Source organism: Brachycentrus maculatus, unplaced genomic scaffold (assembly GCF_059751285.1).
Source record: "Brachycentrus maculatus isolate JH-2025_06_01 unplaced genomic scaffold, ASM5975128v1 h1tg000057l, whole genome shotgun sequence".
NCBI lineage: Eukaryota > Metazoa > Arthropoda > Insecta > Trichoptera > Brachycentridae > Brachycentrus > Brachycentrus maculatus.
Genome location: NW_028280811.1, coordinates 1,133,416 through 1,158,370, shown reverse-complemented (window position 1 = coordinate 1,158,370; position 24,955 = coordinate 1,133,416). Strand labels below are relative to the sequence as shown.

The following is a 24,955-nucleotide window of genomic DNA, read 5'->3' as shown; positions in this document are numbered from 1 at the left end:
TCTTGTTATTTGGTAAGTTGGTAACTTTCTCCTGTACGACTACGATATGATGATATGTGACGCGTTTCGTCTTATTAAGACATTATCAAACGTGTTTGATAATGTCCTAATAGGACGAAAAATGTAAATAAAAGTATAATTCAATCTAATAACCGTGTTTAATTTTGGATATATTATCCAACGATAGAAATGAGTACATTGGCGGGATTATTGCTAAAAGGCAATATTTTCCAGTGATATTGATCAAAACGTTTGATACCATATATAGCTGTTTGCAATCAGAGGGTAGATAGTACTTGAATATTTAAGAATACATAAATTACAAATTGATATTAATAAGGAAGGCAAAGGAAAAAGGGAGTTTAGGGAAGGAGGTAGAGGGAAAAACTAAGGGAGGAACTTTTCAGTTACTTACGGTAGACTTTGATCATTATCAATCATAATTAACTTTTTATTTACAACAAAATGAATTAATATTTTTGTGACACGTAAAATTATCACAACAATTTTAATTTTTTAAGCTCGAAAAATGTTATGTTCACGTCGTAAAAAAATATGTTTTTTTAAATTTCAAAAGTTTATTAGCATATGTCTCTTTTACCTTTTTTATGACACTATTTTAGGGTGGGCAAAATCAAATTATAAAAAAATACTGATTGAAATATTAATCAATTTTTTTAATTGAATATACATATATGAAATAAGTATATATATTTTCCTTTTTCATTATAAATATGTGCTACGCAAAAACGTTTAGAATCTAACCTAGATGTTTGTATACGTAGAATGTAGGAAGGCGTAATCGGTCGCTATGAAACGATTTGTCAACAATAAGTCTTACAAGAACAACGTTGGCGAAAGCGTTAAAAACACCATAAATAAATACAAATATTCCTCGTGGGCGCGTAAGGATAACGATCTATTATTTATCTGGTAGGATGTGCAAATTGAAATTCTAATAATCATACATCAAATATATAAACCGCTGGAATTGACATTAATAGGTCGTAAAATAGAAATTTTATACCGGGTGAATTTGCTGGAGGGCGTCTAATAACTCAATTTAAAATGTTTATTTTATATTAAATTTTAAACTGAACTTTTATACGAATTTCGAATTGAATTTTTATACGATTTTTACACGAATTCGAAATACACGATCCAAAAAAAAGGAAGGTCCACTTAGAAATTATTTATGTCATATTTTTATTGATATCTTACACATGAAGATGAGTATGGAAGTCTTGGCATAAATAGGGCTAAGTAGCTGTCATTGGCTGGTTGAAGTGATCTTATTATACACTGCGTAACACCACTATTCTACCCGTGATTGATAACCACACTACTCAAATGTCATCAGTTATACATGTATATCGCTCACTCCTTTCAAGAACGTCATAAATAAAAAAAACTTGATTTTTCAGTAGAACGTTTTTAAAGTTTAAAAATATAATATAATTTATTAAAAAATAAATATCATTCCACTTATTGAACTTTTTACTGTGCAACAGATCATTTTAGCTAAAAGCTGACGGTTTTTCTCCGTTTGAAAAATATTTAGTTTATTTAAAAAAAATAATTAAACAATACATTTTCTTCAAAATGCAAAAACAACACTTTCTGCCCTGTAGCGGGTAAATATTAAATTAAATCATAGTACATTTTCTGGGCATTCCGAAAACATGCACAACTCAAAATTGACGATTTTTGATTTATGACGTTCTTGAATAGAGTGAACGATATATGCTTTCATTTAAGTGTTTCTAGCAGAAACCTTCATGAAGTATAAGATTCTTATTAATTATTATCACTAATTCCAAAAATATTAATAATTTCAGAATCTTAGCATTTTCTTGAGTAAAGCGTAAAGCTTTATTGAGTAATTTTGGTAAAACGTTAGTAAATTTAATTTTTCAATTAAGTGTTGTGTTAGATTATACTTGAATATTCTAAAAAGAGTATATGTATGAATATTAAAATTACGTTACACGTTTTTCTATTTTACTTGGAATAGAGTCTGTTTGCTGAATAATTCCACTACTCACGATACAGTTAGTAGTCCTTGTTAAAAAAACGTTAACTCGAAAATATGCAATCTTGACTTAATGATGCATATTATAAGGTTTTCAACGTTTTATAAACTGTAAAATACACTAAGTAGTTAGAAATACCATATATATCGCGCACTCCTTTCAAGAACGTCATAAATCAAAAATCGACAATTTTCATTTCTGTATGTTTTCGGAATGCCCAGAAAATGTACTATATCCCAGCAAAAGAAGTATATTTTTAACTTAATATTTACCCGCTACAGGGTAGAAAATGTTGTTTTTGCTTTTTTAAGAAAAGGTATTGTTTAATATTTTTTTTTAATATACTAAATATTATTCAAATGGAGAAAAAACCTTCAGGTTTTACCTAAAAAGATCTGTTACACAGTAAAAAGTTCAATAAGTGGCTTGATATTTCTTTTTAATACATTGTGTTATATTTTTAAACTTTAAAAACGTTCTACTGAAAAATCAAGTTTTTTTTTATTTATGACGTTCTTGAAAGGAGTGAGCGATATGTGGTTTTAAAAGTAAATTCAACTTTAAGTTCAATACTGGGTATTTTATTTGGGCTAAAAGCTTTAAATAACAGGGATTATTCAAAAAGGGATTAACGTTTTTTTACCAGTACCTATACCCACGGTATAAATGTAATATATACATTATTTGCAAAAAAGGTAACACAGCAAGATTGTTGCTGGATTGATGAGTGCAAATTTATTGCACCCATAATGAAAATCGTTGTAAACTAGAAAATAAGTGCATAAATTATTATAAATTTATTTATTATTTATTTATCTCTTATTCAGGAAGTGTTATTCTTAGCAACTAAAGGCTTGCAGTGTAATAATATTACGTAGCATACAAAGAACAAGGAAGATACTCATGTCAGAGGTATTAGATGAGGTGGAAAAAATAGGCGCCATCTTTGTAAGTTTTAATGAGGGACGTCTACCTGTAGTGTCACTTGCATCACCGATCCCATAGATTATGGACCACCCACTATCGGTATGAGCAAAACACGGTGGTTCAAAACACACAGGTTTTTTTAAATTATACAAAATTACTGTTTTGTACAGTATTACATGAATTATTTTTAAATACATTTCTCTTTTCAATAACCTTCAATATTCTACCCATGATTGACAACCCCACTACTCAAATTTCAAAACAAATTTATGCTTAAATTTACACGTTTTTCATGTATGAGTTCTCGACGCCATCTATGGTGGAGTTAAGTAAGCTGTCAATATAAATAAATAGTGGAGAAATTTAGATTTGTGAACAAATATTTAGACACACTCAAAATATTGTTATTATAATATTGTTGTTATAATACCCTCCTTGTAATTCATCATTCACTTCGTGTAATACCACTTGAAAACTACAGCTAAACTACCGGTTTCGGAATAACCATTCCATCAACAGGTTAAATGTAGACAAATTTACATAAAGTGAACGATGAATGACAAGGAGATGAATGACTCAGACGAATGTGCGTCAAAACGATGTAAGATAAATGCTCGAATGGTGAAATAAGAAAATAATGCAGGGCTGAGATAAGCAATATCAACAAAATTAACAAAGATGTGTTGAGATGATTTGCACACGTGGAACGTATGAGTGAGAAAAGAACGGTAAAACAAATTTATCAGAGTAATGTAGTTGCAAAAAGAATCAGAGGAAGATCGAGGAAAATTTGGCACGATTAGATATGTCAAATACTTGAAAGCGGTCGGGCCAGGAATCGATATAATTGGCGGGTATGTATGAGGAGATGCATGAATGTAGAAGAGGCGAATTATGTTATTATGTATTCTCTCTGCCTTCTCCTGTGTGATTCGGCGTGATGATTAATTTTTATTATTTTCTTAAACATTTCAGATTAAAAAATATATTTTACGGTTGAATTTCTATAAATCCCTGAAGCCGCCTCTGAGTAGATGTCCTAATGCCTATGCATACAGCAGTGTAATAAGACCATAGTTGTGTTTCTAGGTACATAGACGATACCTACACAATACTAGCTGAAACGTTTATGCAGATGAAGTCAAGGAGTTGGTGTTATTCTCTTTATACATACTTCATTTAATTCTATCGGAATTATGCAAATCAACGTGCTGCCCAAACATGAATGTCGCATGCGGAAATATTTCCATTTCTCAAGCAAGTCAGAGCCGTACTCGAATATTTTTTTCATCAATCCACATCAGTTTATTGTTTTAAATAACTTAATTTAATTTGGCATCTCGACATAGATGAAGAAGAATATGGAACTCTGGGTATTTACAGCCTATCGTAAGCCGTCGAAATACTGTGATTTCCATATCTTTGTTTATATTTCAAAATAGATTAGAAGAATATGGGGTCTGGGTATTTACAGCTACCTGTGAGCATATATCAGGTCGTAAGTCCTTTTTTTGTTTTTTTTTTTGGAATCTGAGCCCACCATCCACCCGCAGCAGTTATAGAGTCCTGAGAGACTCTCTGTCAGCTGCACATAGAGGAAAATCTTCAAAATATTTCTGAAGAAATAAATATTGCTCTATTCAATTAATGAGGGGGGAGGAGGATGTACGGACAGAGGCCGACACTTCGTCCCCACCCCTCGGGATCCCCTCATTACCTCTTTTAATTTTAATAAAATAGAAACAATAAGAACACAACAAAAAAAAATAACAATGTTTCCAAAAATAAAAATAAAACAGAATACAATTTAAGACGAACACAAACAATGACTTAAAGACTAAAGTAATAGAGAACTAGTATCTAATATTTAAAAACAAAAAAAAAAACACCGTTATTTACATTAAGAGAAGAAAAAAAAAACATTAATAAAGAAGGACTTCCTGGGTTAACAAAGGCAGAGGATCCAAATACCACCCCCGTAAGGGGAGGACAAAACACATAAGAACGTGTGCGTTCCGCTCGGAAGGAAGCACAGTCCTGGCCGTATCAGCATCCCACAGGAACAGCAGCCTGTCCCACCAAATCAATCTCACCTAGGCGTCCGCGCATCTGAGGAGTTCCCAACGAGATACCCAAGTCCGGACAAACCGACGGAAGAGTGCAAAATTCGTACTGTTGGCCATCAGATCCACATTCCACGCTGGTCGCATGAACTCATCCAATAGCACACAATGCCACAGGACGTGTTCGGCCGATTGATGTTCATCGCCGCAAGCACAGCCCGAAACAGAGGAAAGTTCAAGCTTATAAAGCTTGTCTCTAAACTCCCCGTGACCAGAGACCATTTGTGCAGTATGATGATCAAAAACCAAAAACTCGCTACACATCCTGTGTCTGATGGAAGGTAAAAAAGACCACGTCCATCTCCCTGTTCGTGCCATATCCCATCTATTCTGCCATTGATTGAGAGTTAAGCCTCGCATGACGTTACATAACTCGCTAAATCCTGTCTCGGAAGGGCGCAGCACGATACCGAAGTATTCCAAAAAAAAGTCGTAAGTCCTGTAAATACCTAGACTTCCTTAACTTCTTCATTTGTTTCAAATAAGATGAACAAGAATATGGAAGTCTGGGTAATTTACAGCTTACGCCTATTAGCCTATGACAGATTGTAAGCCCTCGAAATACTGTGATTTCCATATTTACTTTATTTATATTTCAAAATAGATAAGAATAATATGGCGGTCTGGGTATTTACAGCTTATACCTGAGAGCATATATCAGGCCGTAAGTCCTGTAAATACCTAGACTTCCATAACTTCATCATTTATATTTCAAAAAAGATGAACAAGAATATGGAAGTCTGGGTAGTGACAGATCGTAAGCCCTGTAGTAGCTCGACTTCCATATCTTCTTCATTTATGTTGAGATGTCAATATAAATAACTTCTCAGTGGACAAACCCAGATTTGTGAACGATGATTTGGACACACTCAGAATGATGTGAATTTAATTTGATTTATTATTTCTTAACGTTTTTGAGATACTTTTTGGCACATTTAATAAAACTTAAACAAAAACATTGTTTTTAACCACATTTCTTTTTGGTACTTTTCTCCAACTGGTTTCGACAAATACCTTGTCATCTTCAGGGATGTACATATACCTACTGTAATTACCCGTACTTCCATATTTTTCTACATCTATGTCGAGATGTCAAAAAAAAATTAATATTATGCGTAAAAAAATATTACAAACGTGAAAAAAAAGAAAACACAACAAAAACTCCACAGAAAACAATTTTAATTTCTGCATATCCACGGGTATAATTTGGTATTCAAATTTGAAATTATTATTATATTAAAAAAATAATAAAAATTATAATCATAATTAAATAATTATAATGACCCATCAAAATTTTGTTTAATCTTTTTCTCTTTTTCTTTAAAAGAAACTATGGCAATATACTCGAATTTTGATTTAAGGTTTTTCGAAAGCTTTTTCACATTTTTCATTGTGTTATCGCATTGAGTTAAGGGAGGTAGGGGTTGATATAAAAATAAAATTCCTATTTTTAAACCAATTCATACCTGCTTACTATTATTTGCAAAACAAATTATATTAAAATATAGCGTAGATTTCAAACATCGCGCCTCATTGGCCGTGGGTAGAAAGTAATATATAATAATTTAATTGTGTCTCTAATACCAGTTCAAGAAATCAACTCTCATTTTTTGGTAATGATAAATTATTGCTTTGGTATTTGATATTTACGTATCGAGAAATGTCACTCGAGCCAACGTCGTAAATAATATTATAAATTAAGTGGTTTTTAAACGTGATTGGTCTAAAAATGTCAAGAAATCAAAATTTTAAACCAATTTATAAGCAATTTATTCTTTACATAACAAAAAACGTATAAGAAAATATTTATACTCGTATTCGCTCCTAATCAAATCTTCTCCATACATATAGGATACTGTATGGGATTGATGCAGTTTAATCTTGATCTGTGTCACAATTTCGTATTGTGATATGTTTTATCTATTTCTTTCGAATAAAATTCTTGAAATTTGGAGGCGGTGGAATTTTTTCTAAACTTAATATGAACTTATAATATACAATATATTATGTATGTCTGATGGGTCGTTTGATGTCGTTTTTATGGACGCTCTTTTTTATGGACGGATATTTTTGAACGTGCACGAATTCACGTTTTTTTAACCCTGCTTGTGACCTTCCCAAGGACAACCACTAACTATAATAACAACAACATAACATCTCGTGTATTCATGATGATAGATTGCAATAAAAATATGCTAATATTACGTCATATATAATGCAAGGACAGGATTGATTAAAGTTATTCCAAGAATGTGGGCGAAGTTCATACATTGCATACTGATCATATTACCTCACTTAGTACCTACAAAAATAGTAGTAATATTTTGTGCTTTGAGGAATGAATGTAAATGATAAAAGTTTTTTTGAAAAGTAGAGATATGACTTAAGGATAACTGTTACCGTATTGGTTACCCAATTGAAATGGTATTCGTTACCTTTTCTCATTTTATATTTTTTTGGAGTTTAATTTTTTTATGTCCAATAATGAAGTATATATAAGGAGTTCTGATTTGAGCACTGACTGGCGTAATGACTTGTATTTTTTTGCATCCAAAAACAAAATTCAATAACGACTTATTTTAAAAGAAGTCGTTATTTAACCCTTCACTGCATGACTTTTTTGGATGACCGCATGACTGCATTGACAGTTCGTCTTCGAGAGACAAGTGAAGTTATTATTTTGGCGTTCATAGCGCGTCTTTTGGTTAAATTATGAACTATATAGTGAGATATGAATGTATCTAATCAGTAACAACAAAGAATGGTTGTTTATATTTTTAAAGGACGTTTTAACACTTTCTTTTGGGTATGTAACAAATTTGATACACTATGCAGTGAAGGGTTAATAGTGATTTTATAAATCGCCTATTTCTTAGAAATTGTTTAAAAATATAAAAAAATAGATTCAACTATTGGTTAATTTTATAAATAAAGGGAATAAAACTTTTTTCAAATCACCAGTATCGTGATGTTTTGTTTTGTCATACTTGTTATTTTAAAACAATTGTTTGAATTTTTTTTTGTTTTTAAGAATGCTTCCTTTATCGAAGTATTCTTAAAATCAAAACCTACTTATAAACACTTTTAAAAATAAAAATATAAAATATTACTAACTTCCGGGAGATTCACGTCACAAAACGAAAAACATGCAATTATCGAATTATTCGGTGCTTGATCTATTGATGCGATTATATTTTCACTGCTATTATGATTTCCGTATTGTCATATTTTCACACGTCAACAATTAACATTTATTATTTCGTAATATTTAGTAGTTAGTATAAAAGGGCACTTGAAAAACGATTAAATATTTTTATTATGACTCATAATAATTCAAAATATACATTTTGAATTAAATTGTTCTAAGTAGATCCGAGTACGTGAAAAGAGTTGCTTGAAAAATGTTGATTGTGAAAGAAAAGTGATGAAATAAATAAAATAAAAATGCAGCAAGATATTTTAAATTATTGATTGTTTTTAATGTTGTACAAACTAATTAAACGAATCGATTGATAACAATAATTTTAAATGAGTAGACATTGAAAAAACTCATTAAATTTATTTAAATTATTTATTTAAAACAACCTTTAAAATACTAAATGTTAATTTTTATCTAGTTAGTGCGTTATCAGTAAATCCTCATTACTTTATCTTCAACCGAAAACATCACACGAGAACTTTTCTGATTTCATAAAGGTATCAATATAAATAGTTAAATCTATCAATTACAATTACAATTTATTTACATGTTTTGGGGATATAAAATATTTATAGAATTACGTCTCTTATCTCGGGTATTGTACTCTCTCACATTCGGAAAATGCCAAAGTTAGGGTCGGGGAAGGGCGCCCCGAGGGAAGCGGCCAGACTCAGGCCGAGAGCGCGTCTCGTGTCCGCCGGGTCCAGCACGCCGTCGTCCCACAGGCGGCCCGAGCTGTGCGTGGGGGCGCCCTCGCGCTCGAACTGCGCCTCCAGCGGCGCCCGCAGCTGGCGCTCCTCCTCGGGCCCGAAGGGCTGGCCGCCCCGCGCGGCGCGCTCCCGCGCCAGCTGGCACAGCACCCCCGCCGCCTGCGGGCCCCCCATCACGGAGATGCGCGCGCCCGGCCACATGTACAGGAAGTTGGGCGAGTAGGCCCGCCCGCACATGCCGTAGTTGCCCGCGCCGTAGCTGCCGCCCACTATGAGCGTCAGCTTGGGCCCGCGGAAGCAGCTCACGGCCATCACCATCTTGGCGCCGTTCTTGGCGATCCCCCCCGCCTCCGCGTCCCTCCCCACCATGAAGCCCGTGATGTTCTGCAGGAACAGCAGCGGGATCTTCCTCGCGGCGCACAACTCGATGAAGTGAGCTCCCTTCAGGGCGCCTTCCGACTGAAGAACCCCGTTGTTTCCTATAATCCCGATAGATTTTCCGTACAATTTTGAAAAGCCGCACACTAGAGTATCGCCGTACAACTCTTTGAATTCTTGAAATTTGCTACCGTCCACGATTCTTGCTATTACTTCTCGGATGTCGAACGGTTTCTGCAAATTAGTACCGACAATCCCGTAAAGTTCCTCCGGATCGTAGAGAGGTTCTTCCACTTCCGGCAGTGTCTCAGATCGCGGTGATTCTGCAGATTTTAAACCGACGATGATATTCCTGGCGATGTGCAGCGCGTGCTCATCATCTTGGGCATAGTGGTCAGTTACTCCCGATACCCGACAATGCAAGTCCGCTCCTCCCAACTGCTCGGCCGTGACCTCCTCCCCGGTAGAGGCTTTCACTAGAGGCGGTCCGGCTAGGAACACGGTGCCTTGCTGCCTCACTATGACACTCTCGTCAGACATGGCGGGGATATAAGCACCCCCGGCTGTACAGGATCCGAGCACTACGGCTACTTGGGGTATTCCTAACGCCGACATATTGGCTTGGTTGTAAAAGATTCTTCCAAAGTGGTCTCTGTCGGGAAAAACATCCGCTTGTTCGGGTAGATGAGCGCCCCCGCTATCTACTAAGTACACGCAGGGCATGCGGCACTGTTGGGCGATTTCTTGAGCGCGCAAGTGCTTCTTCACCGTGATCGGGAAGTACGTTCCTCCCTTGACGGTGGGATCGTTGGCCACCACCACTACTGGCCTTCCGTGCACCCTGGCGACAGCTGTGAGTAGTCCTCCACTAGCAGGTGGGCCCGCTAGAGGAGTAAGCTCGAGGATATCTGATCCTGGGTCTGCTAACATCTCCAGTCTCGTCCTGGCATCGAGTTTTCCCTTCGCTGTCTGCGCTTTTTTGGCTTTCTCCCCTCCCCCCTCTCTCGCCTTGTCGGTCCTCACCCGGAGATCTCTGACGAGCTCTCGCATGCCGCGGTAGTTCTCCTTGTAATCTTCCGAGTTCACATCGCACTGGGTTTTTATCGCGGATATTTCGGAGTGGTAGTATTTACGGCCCGACAGGCGCGAAGTCGCCCGCAGCGATTTTAGCAACGTATGCATTGTTCTCGCTTGAACTCGCGGCTTTTGTGAAAGCGATAAATATTAATGAATTGATTTATGAATAGATTTACTTATTTAACACTCGTAACATAACGAAACTGTATTACTAGCGTATAGACGAGTACAATGTGGGCTGGCTGATAGCGCACTGGCACGTCACTAGTGCGTTATCAGTACTGCCCCCCGTCCCCCGCCGTCCGCCTGCAGCCACATGGACTGGCCTTATCAAAATTCGGTTTGGTAAACAAAAAAATATGCAAAATATTATATTTAATAATAGTGTACCCACTTTTCAGCAGGTACACCATTATTTCTCATAAAAAAAAACGTGTTCTTCGGTTTGATAATAAACGATTACTATAACCGTATTACGGAAATTTTTTATTTTGTTTTTAACGTTAAATTCGTTTTGTTCTAGGACCGAGATGAACAGACACAGTTGGAAATGAAACACCGCCAGGAGGAAGATGATTTGTACAGAAGATTTGCACGGCACAGAGAAGAAGAGGACAGAAGAATACGGGAGGAATTTAGAGTAAGAATTTTCACTTTTTTGCCTTTTCAAATAACATAAATTGTTTATGGCACCAGCTGTATTTTAACAAACATTTTTCTATATCTTCTTCAAAATTTTGGTACGATCTTTATTTTTAGTGAATAATTTTATTTGTAAGAAAGCCTGATTTTCCTTCGTACGTAAGATTTTTTTAAATTTATTATTTTAAGTCTTCATATACACGTTTGGCTTCACAATATCCAATATCAACTATTTTTTAAATGTGGAAAACAGTATATATAATAGTTTTAAAATTAAATTGAATTTTTTCGAAAAAAATATTTTACAAAGACAGATTTTTTGCACTTATTATAAGACACAATTCATTTGTTATTATATTTGCATATCTCATACATTTTGGGTGTCCCAATGACCAGGATGAATGGGAAAAAGAGTTGGAGCGACTGACCCACCGCTTCGAGAGGGAGATGCAAGTGAAGAGGAAGAAGCCCGAAGATCAGAACGTCCTGACCTTGCGGCACCAGCAGGAGAAGGATGATCTGGAGAAGAACATGACCTTGCGGAGAGACAAGAAGAAGGAGAGCATCACCAGAAAGATGTTGGAGCATGAAAGGTAAAACCACATTCTATGAGAGATATACTCGAACTTCTGTTAGAACTAAAACCGCATTAGCCACAAAGCTAAATATTCCCGAGTATGACGCAAAACAACTTAGTTTTGATGATATTGACATTCATTTAAATATTTTTTGCATAATATCATTGTGACTGATACAAATTAGCAGTGTCTTAAGATTTATCCGCTTCCATAGTGTACTGAATCTGCATAAAAGCTTTTGACATTTGAAATTAGCAAGAAAAAGTTTTGCATATTACTCCTAAAAAAGAGCGAAGGTGTTGGTAGGTACCCAGTCGATTACAATAAAATGACGAAAATTTGAAAAGTACTCCAATAAGTAATGCAATAATTTGATTTTTAAATATCGCAAAAAATGAGCATTTTTTTGAGAAAAGAAATACTTTAATCGTTTTTCATATGTAATAAAAATTAATGCTGCGAAGCAATGTTTTCAATGTAATTGTTTTTTTGTGAAACATGTAAAAAATTTGTGTTTTTCGTTTTTTTTTTTTAAATATTTTTGTTCTTATTTTTTCGTAATTTAATTTCAAATTTGGTGAAGGTATTCTTGTAATATTTGCGAAACTAATGGTGAAATCAAATAAATTTAAAAAAGGGAATTTTTATTTTATTTTTTATATTTGTGTTCTTATTTTTTCCTAATGTAATTTCTAAGTCGGTGAAAGTATTTTTGTAATATTAAATTAACGATTTTTTCGAATTATCAAAGTTTTGCTGAAAATTTGTTAAAAGTACCTGAATTTCAAAATACTTGAGTCTTGTAAAAAGTGTAAATAAAAATAACTCGACACTGGCTAAAACACTCTAGAAGGGTGAAAACCATAAAAAAAGAAGAAGAAAAGAAGAGAAGAAGAAATTGGGTTGAAATTTAAATTAACAGACTTACATTATATGTATTGCAAGAAGAATTATTAACATGTTTACTTATTTACAGGGCTGCAACGGCAGCTTTAGTAGAGAAGCAATCCCACGAAATGTTAGAGCTGATTAACGAGAAGCGCTCCGAGTACATGCGGGCCGAGTCGCTATTCGAGGACCTGCCCCTGGGAGAGGGAGGCGCCCCCTACCCCGCCCGGGCGCCCCCTCCGCAACCACCTGCCCTTACCAAATTCCACATCTACAGCGACCCTGCAGAGTTTGCTGAAGTGGACCAGATTGCCATCTCGGTTAGATATGATATTTCCCTCTTCTTCTAGTGTTTACTTCCAATCGCCATAAAGCGCAGTAAGAGCATGTCATTACAAGTTACTTTACATACAAGTTACTTTTTAAAGTTTTCATTCTAAATTTAAGAAATATTATATTCTTCTAAAATATGTATGATATGCAATCTCTATACACTCGTTTGTACAACCCTCTCCCAAATCCAATGGGATTTGGGAGAGGGTTGTACAAACGAGTGTATAAAGATTGCATATCATATATTTTATAGTAGAATATAATATTTCTTAAATCTAGAATAAAAAACTAAAGTAAGGCTCTGTAGTGTAATGCTCAAGGTATTTAGCTACTTTGTGCTGAAGACCCGGGCTTGATTCACAAGGGTTTTGATTTTTCACTCTAAAATTTATTTCATATTATTCTGGACTGATACCTGAAGTGCAGGACTGATCACCTTGCCTTCATGTAAGTAATGATGAAGATAACACTGCAACAGTATGATGCAGTTCCCCATGCACTATTGGGTGTGGATAAGGGTTAGAATAATAAAGTGAGGTCTAGGCCATAATAAGTTTTATCTTTAAACCAGAGATATATTTATTAATGCCTCATTTCATTTATTTTTATTTATTTATTTATGGTTCACAAACAATGAAAAACATATTACAATAAATGAAATACTGTGCAAAACAAATTATTTGAATGTTTTTCATCAATCAGATGAGAACACAACAAGCTTACAGAAACAATAAAGGTGCAGGTTAAACACATATATACAAAATAGAAATTTGGTTGTAAAAAGAGGGTAATAACAATTAAAAGTAATGAAGTAAGAAAAATATAAATAAAAATAAAAATTAGAAGTAAAAATTAAAAGTGAAATCAAACTATGCTAAGCTACAAAAAGTATGCATAAGCTACAAAATTCAAGACTCCACCAGATTGGTGAAATCAATTTGAAATTGATTTCACCAATTTGGTAATAGTCCTCTTGTACTTCTCCGTGCCATCATTAAATATTTCAGAGGGATTTTGATACTATGCATTAGATTAAAAAATAAAGTTACATTTGCATTACATTAGTAGATGTATAGGGAATAACGGGTAAAATCACAATGTCCTCACTGCGTCAAAATGAGGTAGCTACCAATTTGTCAGTAGGGAATCTGCTTCAATTAATCTGTCGACCTCGGTAGTGAAATAGTTGGAGCATTTGGCTGCCATGCTGGAGGTCTCGGTTTAACTTATTACAAACAAACAAAAAACTTTAATTTCTATTTAGGAAATTAATATTGTATGAATATACTTTGTATGATGGTTTATTTTATATAATTTTTACTTCTTAGGTTGCCCAAGAGGATCAAAAAACATTTACAGACCTAGTAAGAAAATTGGTTGGACGTTGTGGTTCTGACATTGAAAAAGCAAGGTAATATTATACTAAGCATTGATCATAATATGTATATTTCTAATATACCTAATGTTAAACTAATAAATCATTATTTTTTAACAGAACAATATTCCGCTGGATAACAGTAAAGAATTTAAATACAATGCAGTTTGATGACGACACAAGGGGGGACACACCGATGGGACTTCTCCGAGGAATCAAACATGGCACTGAAAGTTACCATGTTCTATTCAAGCGACTTTGCAGGTCAATAAACAAAAATGTTTTTATTAATTAATTCATCAGTCAAGTACCTAATTATATAAGGTACTTTATTTTAAAGCAATATGTATTTCATCATGTTTGAACAAAAAATAATTAATATAATTTTTATATCATATTTACGAACCATTATACATATTATACAAATAAATTGTAGAATCAATATAAAGTATGGTTTAATAAAGGCAACAATTGCAAGTTTTAATATAATTTTTCTTTTTACAGTTATGCTGGTCTGCATTGTGTTGTGATTAAGGGATACAGCAAGTCAGCAGGTTACCAGCCGGGAGTACGCTTTGAAGATAACCGTTTCCGTAACTCTTGGAATGCCGTATACGTGGCTGGAGCGTGGCGCTTTGTCCAGTGCAATTGGGGAGCGAGGCACTTGGTCAACGCTAAAGAAGCCCCAAGACCTGGCAATAAGGGCAAGAGCGATAGCTTGAGGTAATATTTTAGTAATTATTTTATTCGGTATTCAAAAAATGTTTTAAATATCACAAAAAAACATTGTAAAACATTACAGATCATAAATCAACAATCCAGACTGTAATACTTATGAAGAAATGAATATCATCATGGGTCTCATGCATATTAGCATTAAGTATTAGTAAAAGTGGTTTAAAATGATTAAAGTAAACCCCCCCCCTATAACGTTGAGATAGGTAACGCGTTTATCAATGGCAATGTTGTAGGGGGTTAATGTTTTTTAATTTTATTTTAATTTTACATTACATATTTCAGTCTTTTCCACTGGGTAAAAATTAAAATAAAACTTTTAAAATTAACCACTTATAACATTCCCTTTGATAATGCAGTACCTATCTCAACTTTATGGGGGGTTTTACTGTACCTATTAATAACTCGCAAGTACTCTGACTACGATTTATTATAAATAAGTATTACTAAGAACCTCTAAGTAAGTGACTGGTTTCTAGGAGAGACGAATCTAGAATGCGCTTCCCAGACTTTGTGGGTATGCCCACAATTGGGGCTATGTTGTTGTCACCAATGTGTCATCAACATACCCACATTCCTTACAGTATCCGACTCCAAATGCCCTCGCGATTGCTGCTATTATGTATATTCTACAGTAATTTCACAATCAAGTATCTATCCGATTACGCTACGCACCTTTCACAATTAATGATTGTTTTTATTGACAAAACTTACTTGTTTCAGATATGAATACGATGACCACTACTTCTTGACGGATCCGCGCGAGTTCATCTATGAGTTCTTCCCTCTGCAGGCCGACTGGCAGCTGCTGAAGACTCCTATCACACTGAGGGACTTTGAGGAGTTGCCCTTCGTACGCTCTCTCTTTTTCCGATATGGCCTGTACTTCAGCGATGCCAACACCAAAGCAGTGATGTACACTGATGCTACAGGTAAACAACATTGTAATCACAGATTTAGCCCTTAAGAGCGTAAGAAAAAAACATGCAAAGATTTTAGTACTTCTGAGTTTTCACATTTTCAATGATACCTGAGATATTTTTGAAATTGTTGAATTTTGCTGAATGGTTCGAAATATGTATATTTTATTGTCATAATACCTTGGCACGCAATCAGTTTGTGACATAGTGGTACCACACCATAAAACTGCAACTTCTTTAATTGAGATGAGCTTGCAATACTGTGAACAGTGTATTTGCAGTTCAGTTACTATCGGAGCAGATTGAAGCAGATCACTCTGGATCAGTGGATGTACCCGCTAGTCACAGTTGTGAAACACGGTTCATGTTTTCTATCAAATAAGTAATGTCTATCAAATCGCGCTGCTTCCCTGTAGGGGTAAGCAGCGAGAATATAATGCCACACCACTCTTTGCAAACAATATTCATCACTTCCACATTCATGCATCTTCTTATACATACCCGTCGATTTCTCCGACACCTGACCTTCTACCTCATGTATTTGAAATACTTGATCACGTCAAGTTATCCTCGGTTTCCCTCTACTCCTATTACCAATTAAATTTGGCCCCATAATTTGTTTTACTGTTCTTTCCTCACTTATTTGTTCCACACGTCCAAACAATCTCAACACACTAAAATAAATAAAACGGAATAATTATAATTCCCTTTATATTACAGGAGCTGCAACAGTTAGAATAGCAATGCCAGCACACATGCAGAGTACTCTAATCTTCCACTACAACCTTAAGTTTTACGATACGGAAGGAGACGGATTTGACGGAGTTAGCTTGAAAAGATTTGTCATGCAGGTAACGTTAATATCTTAATAACATTACTAGGAAATTAGAATAATTTATAGAAATATTATATATCTGTAAACATTGAATTGATTTTTATCAAATGTTTGTCTAAAAAAATAATTAATAATAAACAATAATGTCAACATGTACACACATACATTAATTTAAAGTTAATTTTTTTATTAGATAGACCACAGTTTAATATTTTATACGATACCTGTGATTTTATTATTTTGTCTTTATATAGTAAAATATTTTTTGTTTCCAGTCAGTAATCGGTAATGTGGTATCGTTCCGCGTGCACGCCCCGTGCAGTGGTGCCTTCCTATTGGATATCTTCGCTAATGCAGTCACACCCAAGGAGTACCTTACTGGAGAACCCATGAAGTTCAAGAGTGTATGCAAATTCAAGGTGCGATTGTGATTTATTACCACACACTCACATCACCCACTCGCTCACCTTCAATTCTGTCGTTTGCTTAAATATATGCGTAAATATATTTGCCTCTCAGTTATAATTCAGTTGAGAGCTTACATCCACCAATCACATTATTGCCAATAGCAACATTATAGAAAACCTATTCCTCAAGATTAAGTCCGCCTCCGTAGTGTAATGGTCAGCATGCTCGGCTACCGTTCTGGAGGTCCCGGGTTCGATTCCCAAGGGGGGGTAAACTAAATATTAGTGATTTTTTTCACTGTCATATTTATTCAATATTACCCTGGACTGGTACCTGAAGCGGAGGGCTGATCACCTTTCCTTCATGTGTAAACGATCAAGATAACACTGCGTTTATATGACGCAGTGCCCAATGCACCATTGGGGTGCGGATAAGGGTTTTATTATTCCTCAAGATTTGACACAAGTAAAGGACAATTCTTCAATCTGTCTCTTTTCTGCGCATTTTATTTGTTGTTTGTTTATTTTTAAATAAGAGTTTTGGATATGTAAAACTCCTAAAATGGTTTTTGTACTCTACATAAATTTCAGGAAATATCTCAGAAAACTTGTGTAATTTTTTAACACTCACAATCAATATATGTAATTACTAAAAATACTAATAACAACACTACAAAACTCTGAACAGTCTGCAATTTTCAGCATAAGGTTGTTAAGCCATTCCTGCTATCCTGTCCTACATTTTTTCTACATTCTTCCTCCATCTACTTTTTCATATAGTAATGGTCCTTCACTTATGTCACCTGTATGAAATATGGCGATGAGTCCCAAAGCAGGACTAATCAACTTTCCTATATGCAAATGGAGACCAAGTTTACACAGTATTGATCTGTGTTGCCGTATGCACCATATGTGTGCGAATAGGAGTAAAATAATAAATTTTACTACTCTGAAGTGGAGCATAAAGTTAGTGTTAGATTGATGACCTTGCTCTTATGTACTTTACAAAGAAATTGCTGTTGCCTGAAATTGTGAGGTTTGAAAGAAGAAATGATAAAACAAAACTGTTGCCAGGTGTCAAGTATTAATTAAATATGTTTTTTCCTGTTAGATATGTTGTGCGGAGCTCCAGACAGTGATGGTTCCCTTGCCGGACTGTGCCAGCGGAGAGTGGGGCCCCACCAAGGCAACTAGACTCTTTGGGCTGGTCCCCATCACACACCAGGTAATATCTATACCCTGCTACATGAATGACTGCAATTTTCCATCCTTTCTCCAATCTCAGCAAATATTTAAAAAAATTAAAACTAAATGAGATGATAATTGGAATTTTCACGGTCACGGTCACAATATCAATTCAAATAAGAATGCAAAATGATAATTGAAATAAATTGTCAAAGAATAATGTTTTTTTTATATTTTAAAGAAATTTTGGTTTTCAACTCCATTATTTTTTGTGAAAAATCAATATTTACTAAAGTTAGGCAAACAATTACCGATTGCTAGCATTTGAGTGAACAAATGCTCCCTTACTATAAGTAGAAAAGTAAAAAGTATTATTTCACAGTGCATTTATAAATGAAAACTATTTTATGAAAGTAAAACTTAAATGCTTAATATTTATATTTAGGATGCCCTGGTGTTTGCTGGTCGCGAGGTGGAGATCCAGTTCCGCATGTCCCGCCAACTGACGGACTTCATGGCCACTCTACACAAGAACGGAGTTGAGGAGAAGAGACTGTCTAAATTTGTCTCTCACAATGTCACGGATGATATTGTTACTTTTGTAATAAGCTTCCCCGAAGAAGGTATGGAAACTATTTTTTCTTCTATGGTACCTACTACTCCCCTTTCATTTCCTTTCTCAAATAGCAGTAATGTCCTTTTCCCTAAACTTCTTCACAAATCGCTCATTCCTTTCAAGAACGCCATAAATCAAAAAACTTGATTTTTCAGGAGAACGTTTTTAAAGTTTAAAAATATAATACAATGTATTAAAAATAAATATCAAGCCAACTTTGTTGAACTTTTCACTGTCCAACAGATCTTTTTAGGCAAAACCTAAATGTTTTTTCTCCATTTGAAAAATATTTAGTAAATTTAAAAAAATAATTAAACAATACATTTTCTTCAAAATGCGAATACAACACTTTCTGCCCTGTAGCGGGTAAATATTATGTCAAAAATATGCCGCTTTTGCTGAAATATAGTACATTTTCTGGGGATTCCGAAAACATGCACAACTGAAAATTGACAATTTTTTATTTATGACGTTCTTGAAAGGAGCGAGCGATATGTCATCTGCATTCATGAAAAATTTCCCTCCTAAAGAAAATTCTAGTGGTCCCGATAGTCCAGGTTTTTGGATTTATTAAAGAATCACTGTCGTATCGTATAATCACCGTGCCATCCAGGGGCATGCATTCCATATAGGCAGAAAAGCAGTGCTTATCCTAACTTACCTGCGTGACATATAAAAAAGCAACCAGTACCTACCCTACCATACGTAGCTAGCTTACCTTACTACCTACCTCTACTGCCTACCCTAATTAATTCTGTGTGTTGTCCTACCCTAAATAATAAACGATCGTGTTAACACTGCATCAATCTGATGCTGTGGCCTATGCACCACTTGGGTCCAGATAGAGGACAGAAGTTATCAAACACAATAACTCATGGCTTTAATCATTATACATATACAGCTGTATTTTGACAAACCTTGCTAATTTATTTATTCTAAATAGATTGAAAAAAAGGTTTAAATTCTGAAGATTTGTACCCAAGTGCATACCATTCCAAATCTGAAACATGAAAGTCATGGGTGTGACATCCTTAACAATTTCTCTGTTCTATCATCCATAGTTAAACTAATACTACAAAAATATCCTTAAAATAATTAATAATTTTAAAATGAGAAATTATTTAAACAAAGATGAACTGTCATTTCCCAGGTCAATACGGTCTGGATGTGTACACGCGGGAGAGGGGAAGCGGGGCGGTGACACACCACCAGAACGGGTCGGCGGAGAGAGAGAAGCATCTCCTCACACACTGCTGCAAGTACCTCATCAACAGCAGCAAGAGGAACTGACCACTCCGCACTCCGCACACCGCACACCGCACACAGAGAGCAACCAACTTAATGACAAAGTCATTACCACATACCATTAAGACGAGAAATTATATTATTTAATCTATGTATACCACACAAATCTAACATTTAAACTGGTGTTTCTCTAGATCGGCTGGGCAAATCCAAAACTTGTTGGTCTGTTACCATTCTTTTGTTTTTAACTTTCATTCAGTCAGTGTATGGGTACTTGATACAATTTAATACCATCGAAGTGCAACAGGTTAATCCATTGAAAATTCTTCTTCCTCAAATCATGTTTAATATGACAGGTATTAGAGGCAGCCCATGGGTTTAAGTGGGAGATTGGAAATCACATGATGTTTGTCAGATATTTAAAATACAAAATACATGAGTTAAGAGAGAAATAAATGGCATGCGGCCAACTGTATATAATGTGTGACAGATTGACTTTAGCAATAGGTAGTTACTTTTACAAGCTATGGTTGTTATAGTATAAAAAGATACACTGAAAAATATTTACTATGTTGACTAAATCAGGAATCGCGCACTTAATTTGTGTGTGATGACACAACTTGTTTGATTTTTTTTTAAAGATTTTAGCTGCGATCTTTTTATCTTTGGTAATTTTCCCATTTGACCCTTTGACTGATGAGTTTTAATGAAGATTTTATTTGGAAAAAGGTTAGGTTTTATTTCAAATTCTCTGCTTTTAGTGAATAAATCCCAAATATTGCATATAATGCACAATAAATCAGGTGAAAATCAGTTTTTTTTTAAGTAACAAAACTTTCTTTAAAAATCTATCTTTTCCTAGATACAAATTGGAATTGGACAGCCGACTTAGAAAAATGAAGTTTTTAATAATACCCCAATATTAATATATAATAGTTTTTAAATGAGCTTTAAGTTCACCTGTACATTTGTAAATACTTTTATATTGTATATATTTTACCCATGTTGCATTTTATAAGCTTTATTCGGGCCGGCACACGGCTCCTCTCTAGGGAGAGCTACCCACAAGATGCCCGACTCACTTTGGTGCTTATTATTCAGGATGTACAGTGGACCCCAATATTTATCCAATTCATTATAATTAAATTTGACTCTTCATTCATGATTGCCTGGTATTCAGACATGTAAGAATGCCACAACAGTGTGCCCCATAGATCTTGATGACAAAATGGCACCTCAGTGTAGCAATACTCAACGAGAGCAACAACTGTCGTAGTAGTAAAGTATTCAGTCTCTTTTATTTCTTTCATAAAAGTCTATTAATGGGGTTCCACTGTATAACAATTTATTAATATTATCGGATGTAAATGATTATTAGAGAGAATAAAGCGATTACATATCAACTGCTTTATATCAAAATGATATAACTACTAAATAAAAAATGAGGTCGTTAGCAATGTTAATAATATTAACGCAATATACTTATCACAAAGTAAAAATGAAATATACAAAGTATAGAATACTAGAGCCTTAAAGCCTTTATTTATATTTGATTTTTTAGTTAAATATCTTTGATATTAAATAGTTGATACATGGTGCAATGCTTTATATGAGGCAGGTTCACTGGGAATTGTGTAATGCGATAGAATTATTTCAGTTTATTTTTTATATAGTGTTGTTTATAATACAGTTTAATTATTATTTAATATAAAAAAATATTATTTAACAATGTGTTCAGTCTGAAAATTACTTTAATATTTAACACAAAAATAATAGTGTATTTTCCTTAATGTACTGCTATTCCCGGTTAAATAAAATTTATTAGGGATTTTCGTAGGCAAGAAGAGAAAAAGTACTGCATTGCTAAAAACCCGGTAAATATTGTGAAAGAGTGCAAATGTTAAAAAAACAAAAATGCAGAAATACATTTAAAATTTAATAAAATTAAGTAACCAAAAGTCACCCTCTTGGCTCTTTCAGTCAGTTATAAATTAATATCATTTTGCCGGATTTTATTTATCTTAAAATCATAAACAAAAAACTTTAATTGGCAAAGTGTTTTAGAGGGAATGGTGTCCGTATTTAAAATACACTCATATTAAAATTTATTATTAAGGTAGATAATTTTTTTATACACAATTATTATGAATTATATTAATTATTACACTTGTTTCAACTTACCTCAGATTCCACCAATGGGATACATATGACCAATTATAACAGTATTCTAACTTACTAAACTTGTTTGACTGATATATTAATGTACATTTCAAAAGATTCATAGTTTGATAAAATATATTTTAGAACATTGAATTTAGAAAATGAGAAGAAAAAAAACCTACTTCAATTTTTCTGGTATTAAAAAAATGCAATTTAAAAATACTCTCCCCGCAAAACATAGTAATCACCAGTTGGTTAAAGTCACTTGAAATACGAAATATGTTAAATCTGTTATTATTTCCGAGTGATGAATTAATTGGTTGTTTAAAGAGTCCTGGGAATACAATATTCTTTTACAGCCTTCTAGCAAAATACAGTAATCTCATTTTGCACAAGGATTCTACATTACCTTTTTTTTTTAAACATAAATATTGTAAGCCACAATCTGATAATTAGGATTTTAATCTCATTGACACCGAAATAATATATTTTTCTGAACATGTATCTTTCATTTACCTCTGCAATTTTGTAAAGAGTCCAAAAGGTTATCTTTCAGTCAAAAAATAAGCGCAAGTAAATATTATTTATCATTGAACATATCAAAAAAGTTTATTTTATTTTATGTACATATATGCCAAGAGATATGCATATTTTATTACCACATTAGCTATATATAAATGTTATGTATGTAAGAATTAATTTATTTTCCCTTTTATAATAATGACATGACTTAATACCTCTCACTTCCAACATCTTCCGAGAATGTTCTGTTTAGAATCAAAATAATTGGACAATTAACACGGTTTATAACTGCTTTTTGCTACTTCCTCCAAAATCCTGGACTACATACTTAAGAAATTATAAAAATTATCCTCTAACTGGATAAAGATCCGGTTAAAGAATTTCCAAGAACGGTAGCTAAAAAAAGGTGTAATAAAAGCAACAAGTTCAGCAAATGACAGTTGTGTGTGTTAATCGTCCTAATAGATTGAATAAGTTATATGGAATAAAATAAAAACAAAGATGTAATTTTATACATAAAATGTTTATTTTTAGATAAAAATATTTGTACAACTTTTGTGAAATATATTTTTATAACTTTATATGTTACTAATAAACAATTAAATACAATTATAAACTCTTTCACTCAATTACAAATCTGTAAAAAATATAAATTAATAATATTCTGAGTAAGGTATAAAAATATTTATAATTTTTAAATGTATTCTATCAGACACTGGATTTTCAAAATAAGGATGACATATCAAGATAAATACTATAGATGTCTCCACAGAGACAAAGCATATATTTTTTATACAAGGTAATATGGGATTTTGTCCGCCTCCGTAGTGTAATGGTCAGCACGCTCGGCTACCGTTCTGGAGGTCCCGGGTTCGATTTCCAGGGGGGGTCAAATAAATATAATTGATTTTTTCACTATAATATTTATTCGATATTACCCTGGACTGGTACCTAAAGCGGAGGGCTGATCACCTTTCCTTCGTGTGTAAAAGATCGAGATAACACTGCGTTTATATGAAGCAGTGCCCTATTCACCATTGGCGTGCGGATAAGGGTTTTATTATTATTAATATGGGATTGTTACAACACAGCAATAATCCAATATCGCTGTTTCGAAAATTAATGCACTATGGATGTTCGTCTATTATTGATATATGTACTGTAAAAATAAAACCATTTAAAAATAGTGTAAAAAATATAGTAAATATAAGGACAAATCGAGGAATGCACGTAAACAAACAAAAAGTAACAAATGGACCAATAAAAATTGTCAAAATATGATGCAAGAAAAAATGAGAAAACAGTTCAAGTAAAAAAAGACAATGCAATAAACAATAAGCAAAAGTAAAGCTAAAACTTAAGGGACAATTGTAAGTAAAAATACTACAGAATAGCAATATAGGAAAATGGATGTAATCATTTAATTTATTTTCCCTTGGTAGCACTAAATAACTTGTCCAAAAAATTTAACGCAAATATCCATCAGGCTTTGAATAGAATTGCAGTGTTAACACCCTTTAGGCGGGAAAGGTATTTCTACCCATGATTAATGATGCTTAAGGACGGGAAGGGTATTTTTACCTTTTGCGCCAGCCTCATTTCAAAGTCAGAAAAGAAGGAAATACATATTTAATGTTTTTATATCAATATTATGTACTCTTTGTTAAGGTCTTAACTGTACATAATTATCAAATTCCGTCACCAGCGGTCCGCAATGTGTCAATAGTAATTGGCAGTCTTTGAGTTCTGTCCGGTCTGCTAACAAGTAGGGTATTACACTATGCAGTGTTTGGATTTCCCATTCAAAAAGTTTACCTCCTCTACTGAAAACTCAACTCATCTTTTCCTCAAAATTTTCCCACATTTTTTACACCAAATACGAATGGAAGATAAATGTTTTTTACATTTTCATTACAATATTTCAGTCTCTTCATTAAAAAAATATATATTTATTATTATTTAAGTCACGTAAATAAAGTCTGAATATAAATTGTACTTTAATATCAGTTTGCACAACATGGATGGAATTAATGAGTTTTTTTTACTTAGAAATATACTACACATATA

General features: G+C 33.9%; 2 protein-coding genes across 3 annotated transcripts in view; one reads left to right on the top strand and one right to left on the bottom strand.

Moving 5' to 3' along the window:
* The window catches only part of Hil (peptidase hillarin), a 95,786-nt gene extending 74,951 nt beyond the window's left edge, over positions 1 to 20,835 (top strand). For both annotated transcript variants that reach the window (XM_088278421.1, XM_088278423.1), the window contains exons 5-16: positions 10,971 to 11,087; positions 11,486 to 11,682; positions 12,644 to 12,875; positions 14,217 to 14,299; positions 14,384 to 14,527; positions 14,768 to 14,986; positions 15,722 to 15,930; positions 16,639 to 16,769; positions 17,029 to 17,172; positions 18,272 to 18,385; positions 18,791 to 18,968; positions 20,112 to 20,835. In XM_088278421.1, coding sequence (XP_088134547.1) covers positions 10,971 to 11,087; positions 11,486 to 11,682; positions 12,644 to 12,875; positions 14,217 to 14,299; positions 14,384 to 14,527; positions 14,768 to 14,986; positions 15,722 to 15,930; positions 16,639 to 16,769; positions 17,029 to 17,172; positions 18,272 to 18,385; positions 18,791 to 18,968; positions 20,112 to 20,251 — 1,908 coding nt within the window. In that variant the 3' untranslated portion in view covers positions 20,252 to 20,835. The remainder of the gene's footprint in view (positions 1 to 10,970; positions 11,088 to 11,485; positions 11,683 to 12,643; positions 12,876 to 14,216; positions 14,300 to 14,383; positions 14,528 to 14,767; positions 14,987 to 15,721; positions 15,931 to 16,638; positions 16,770 to 17,028; positions 17,173 to 18,271; positions 18,386 to 18,790; positions 18,969 to 20,111) is intronic.
* On the bottom strand, positions 8,541 to 10,702 carry Mccc2 (methylcrotonyl-CoA carboxylase subunit 2). The gene has a single exon (XM_088278428.1). It carries the CDS (start codon positions 10,550 to 10,552, stop codon positions 8,891 to 8,893), a length of 1,662 nt encoding a protein of 553 aa, XP_088134554.1. The 5' UTR covers positions 10,553 to 10,702; the 3' UTR covers positions 8,541 to 8,890.
* Positions 20,836 to 24,955: the final 4,120 nt, after the last annotated feature.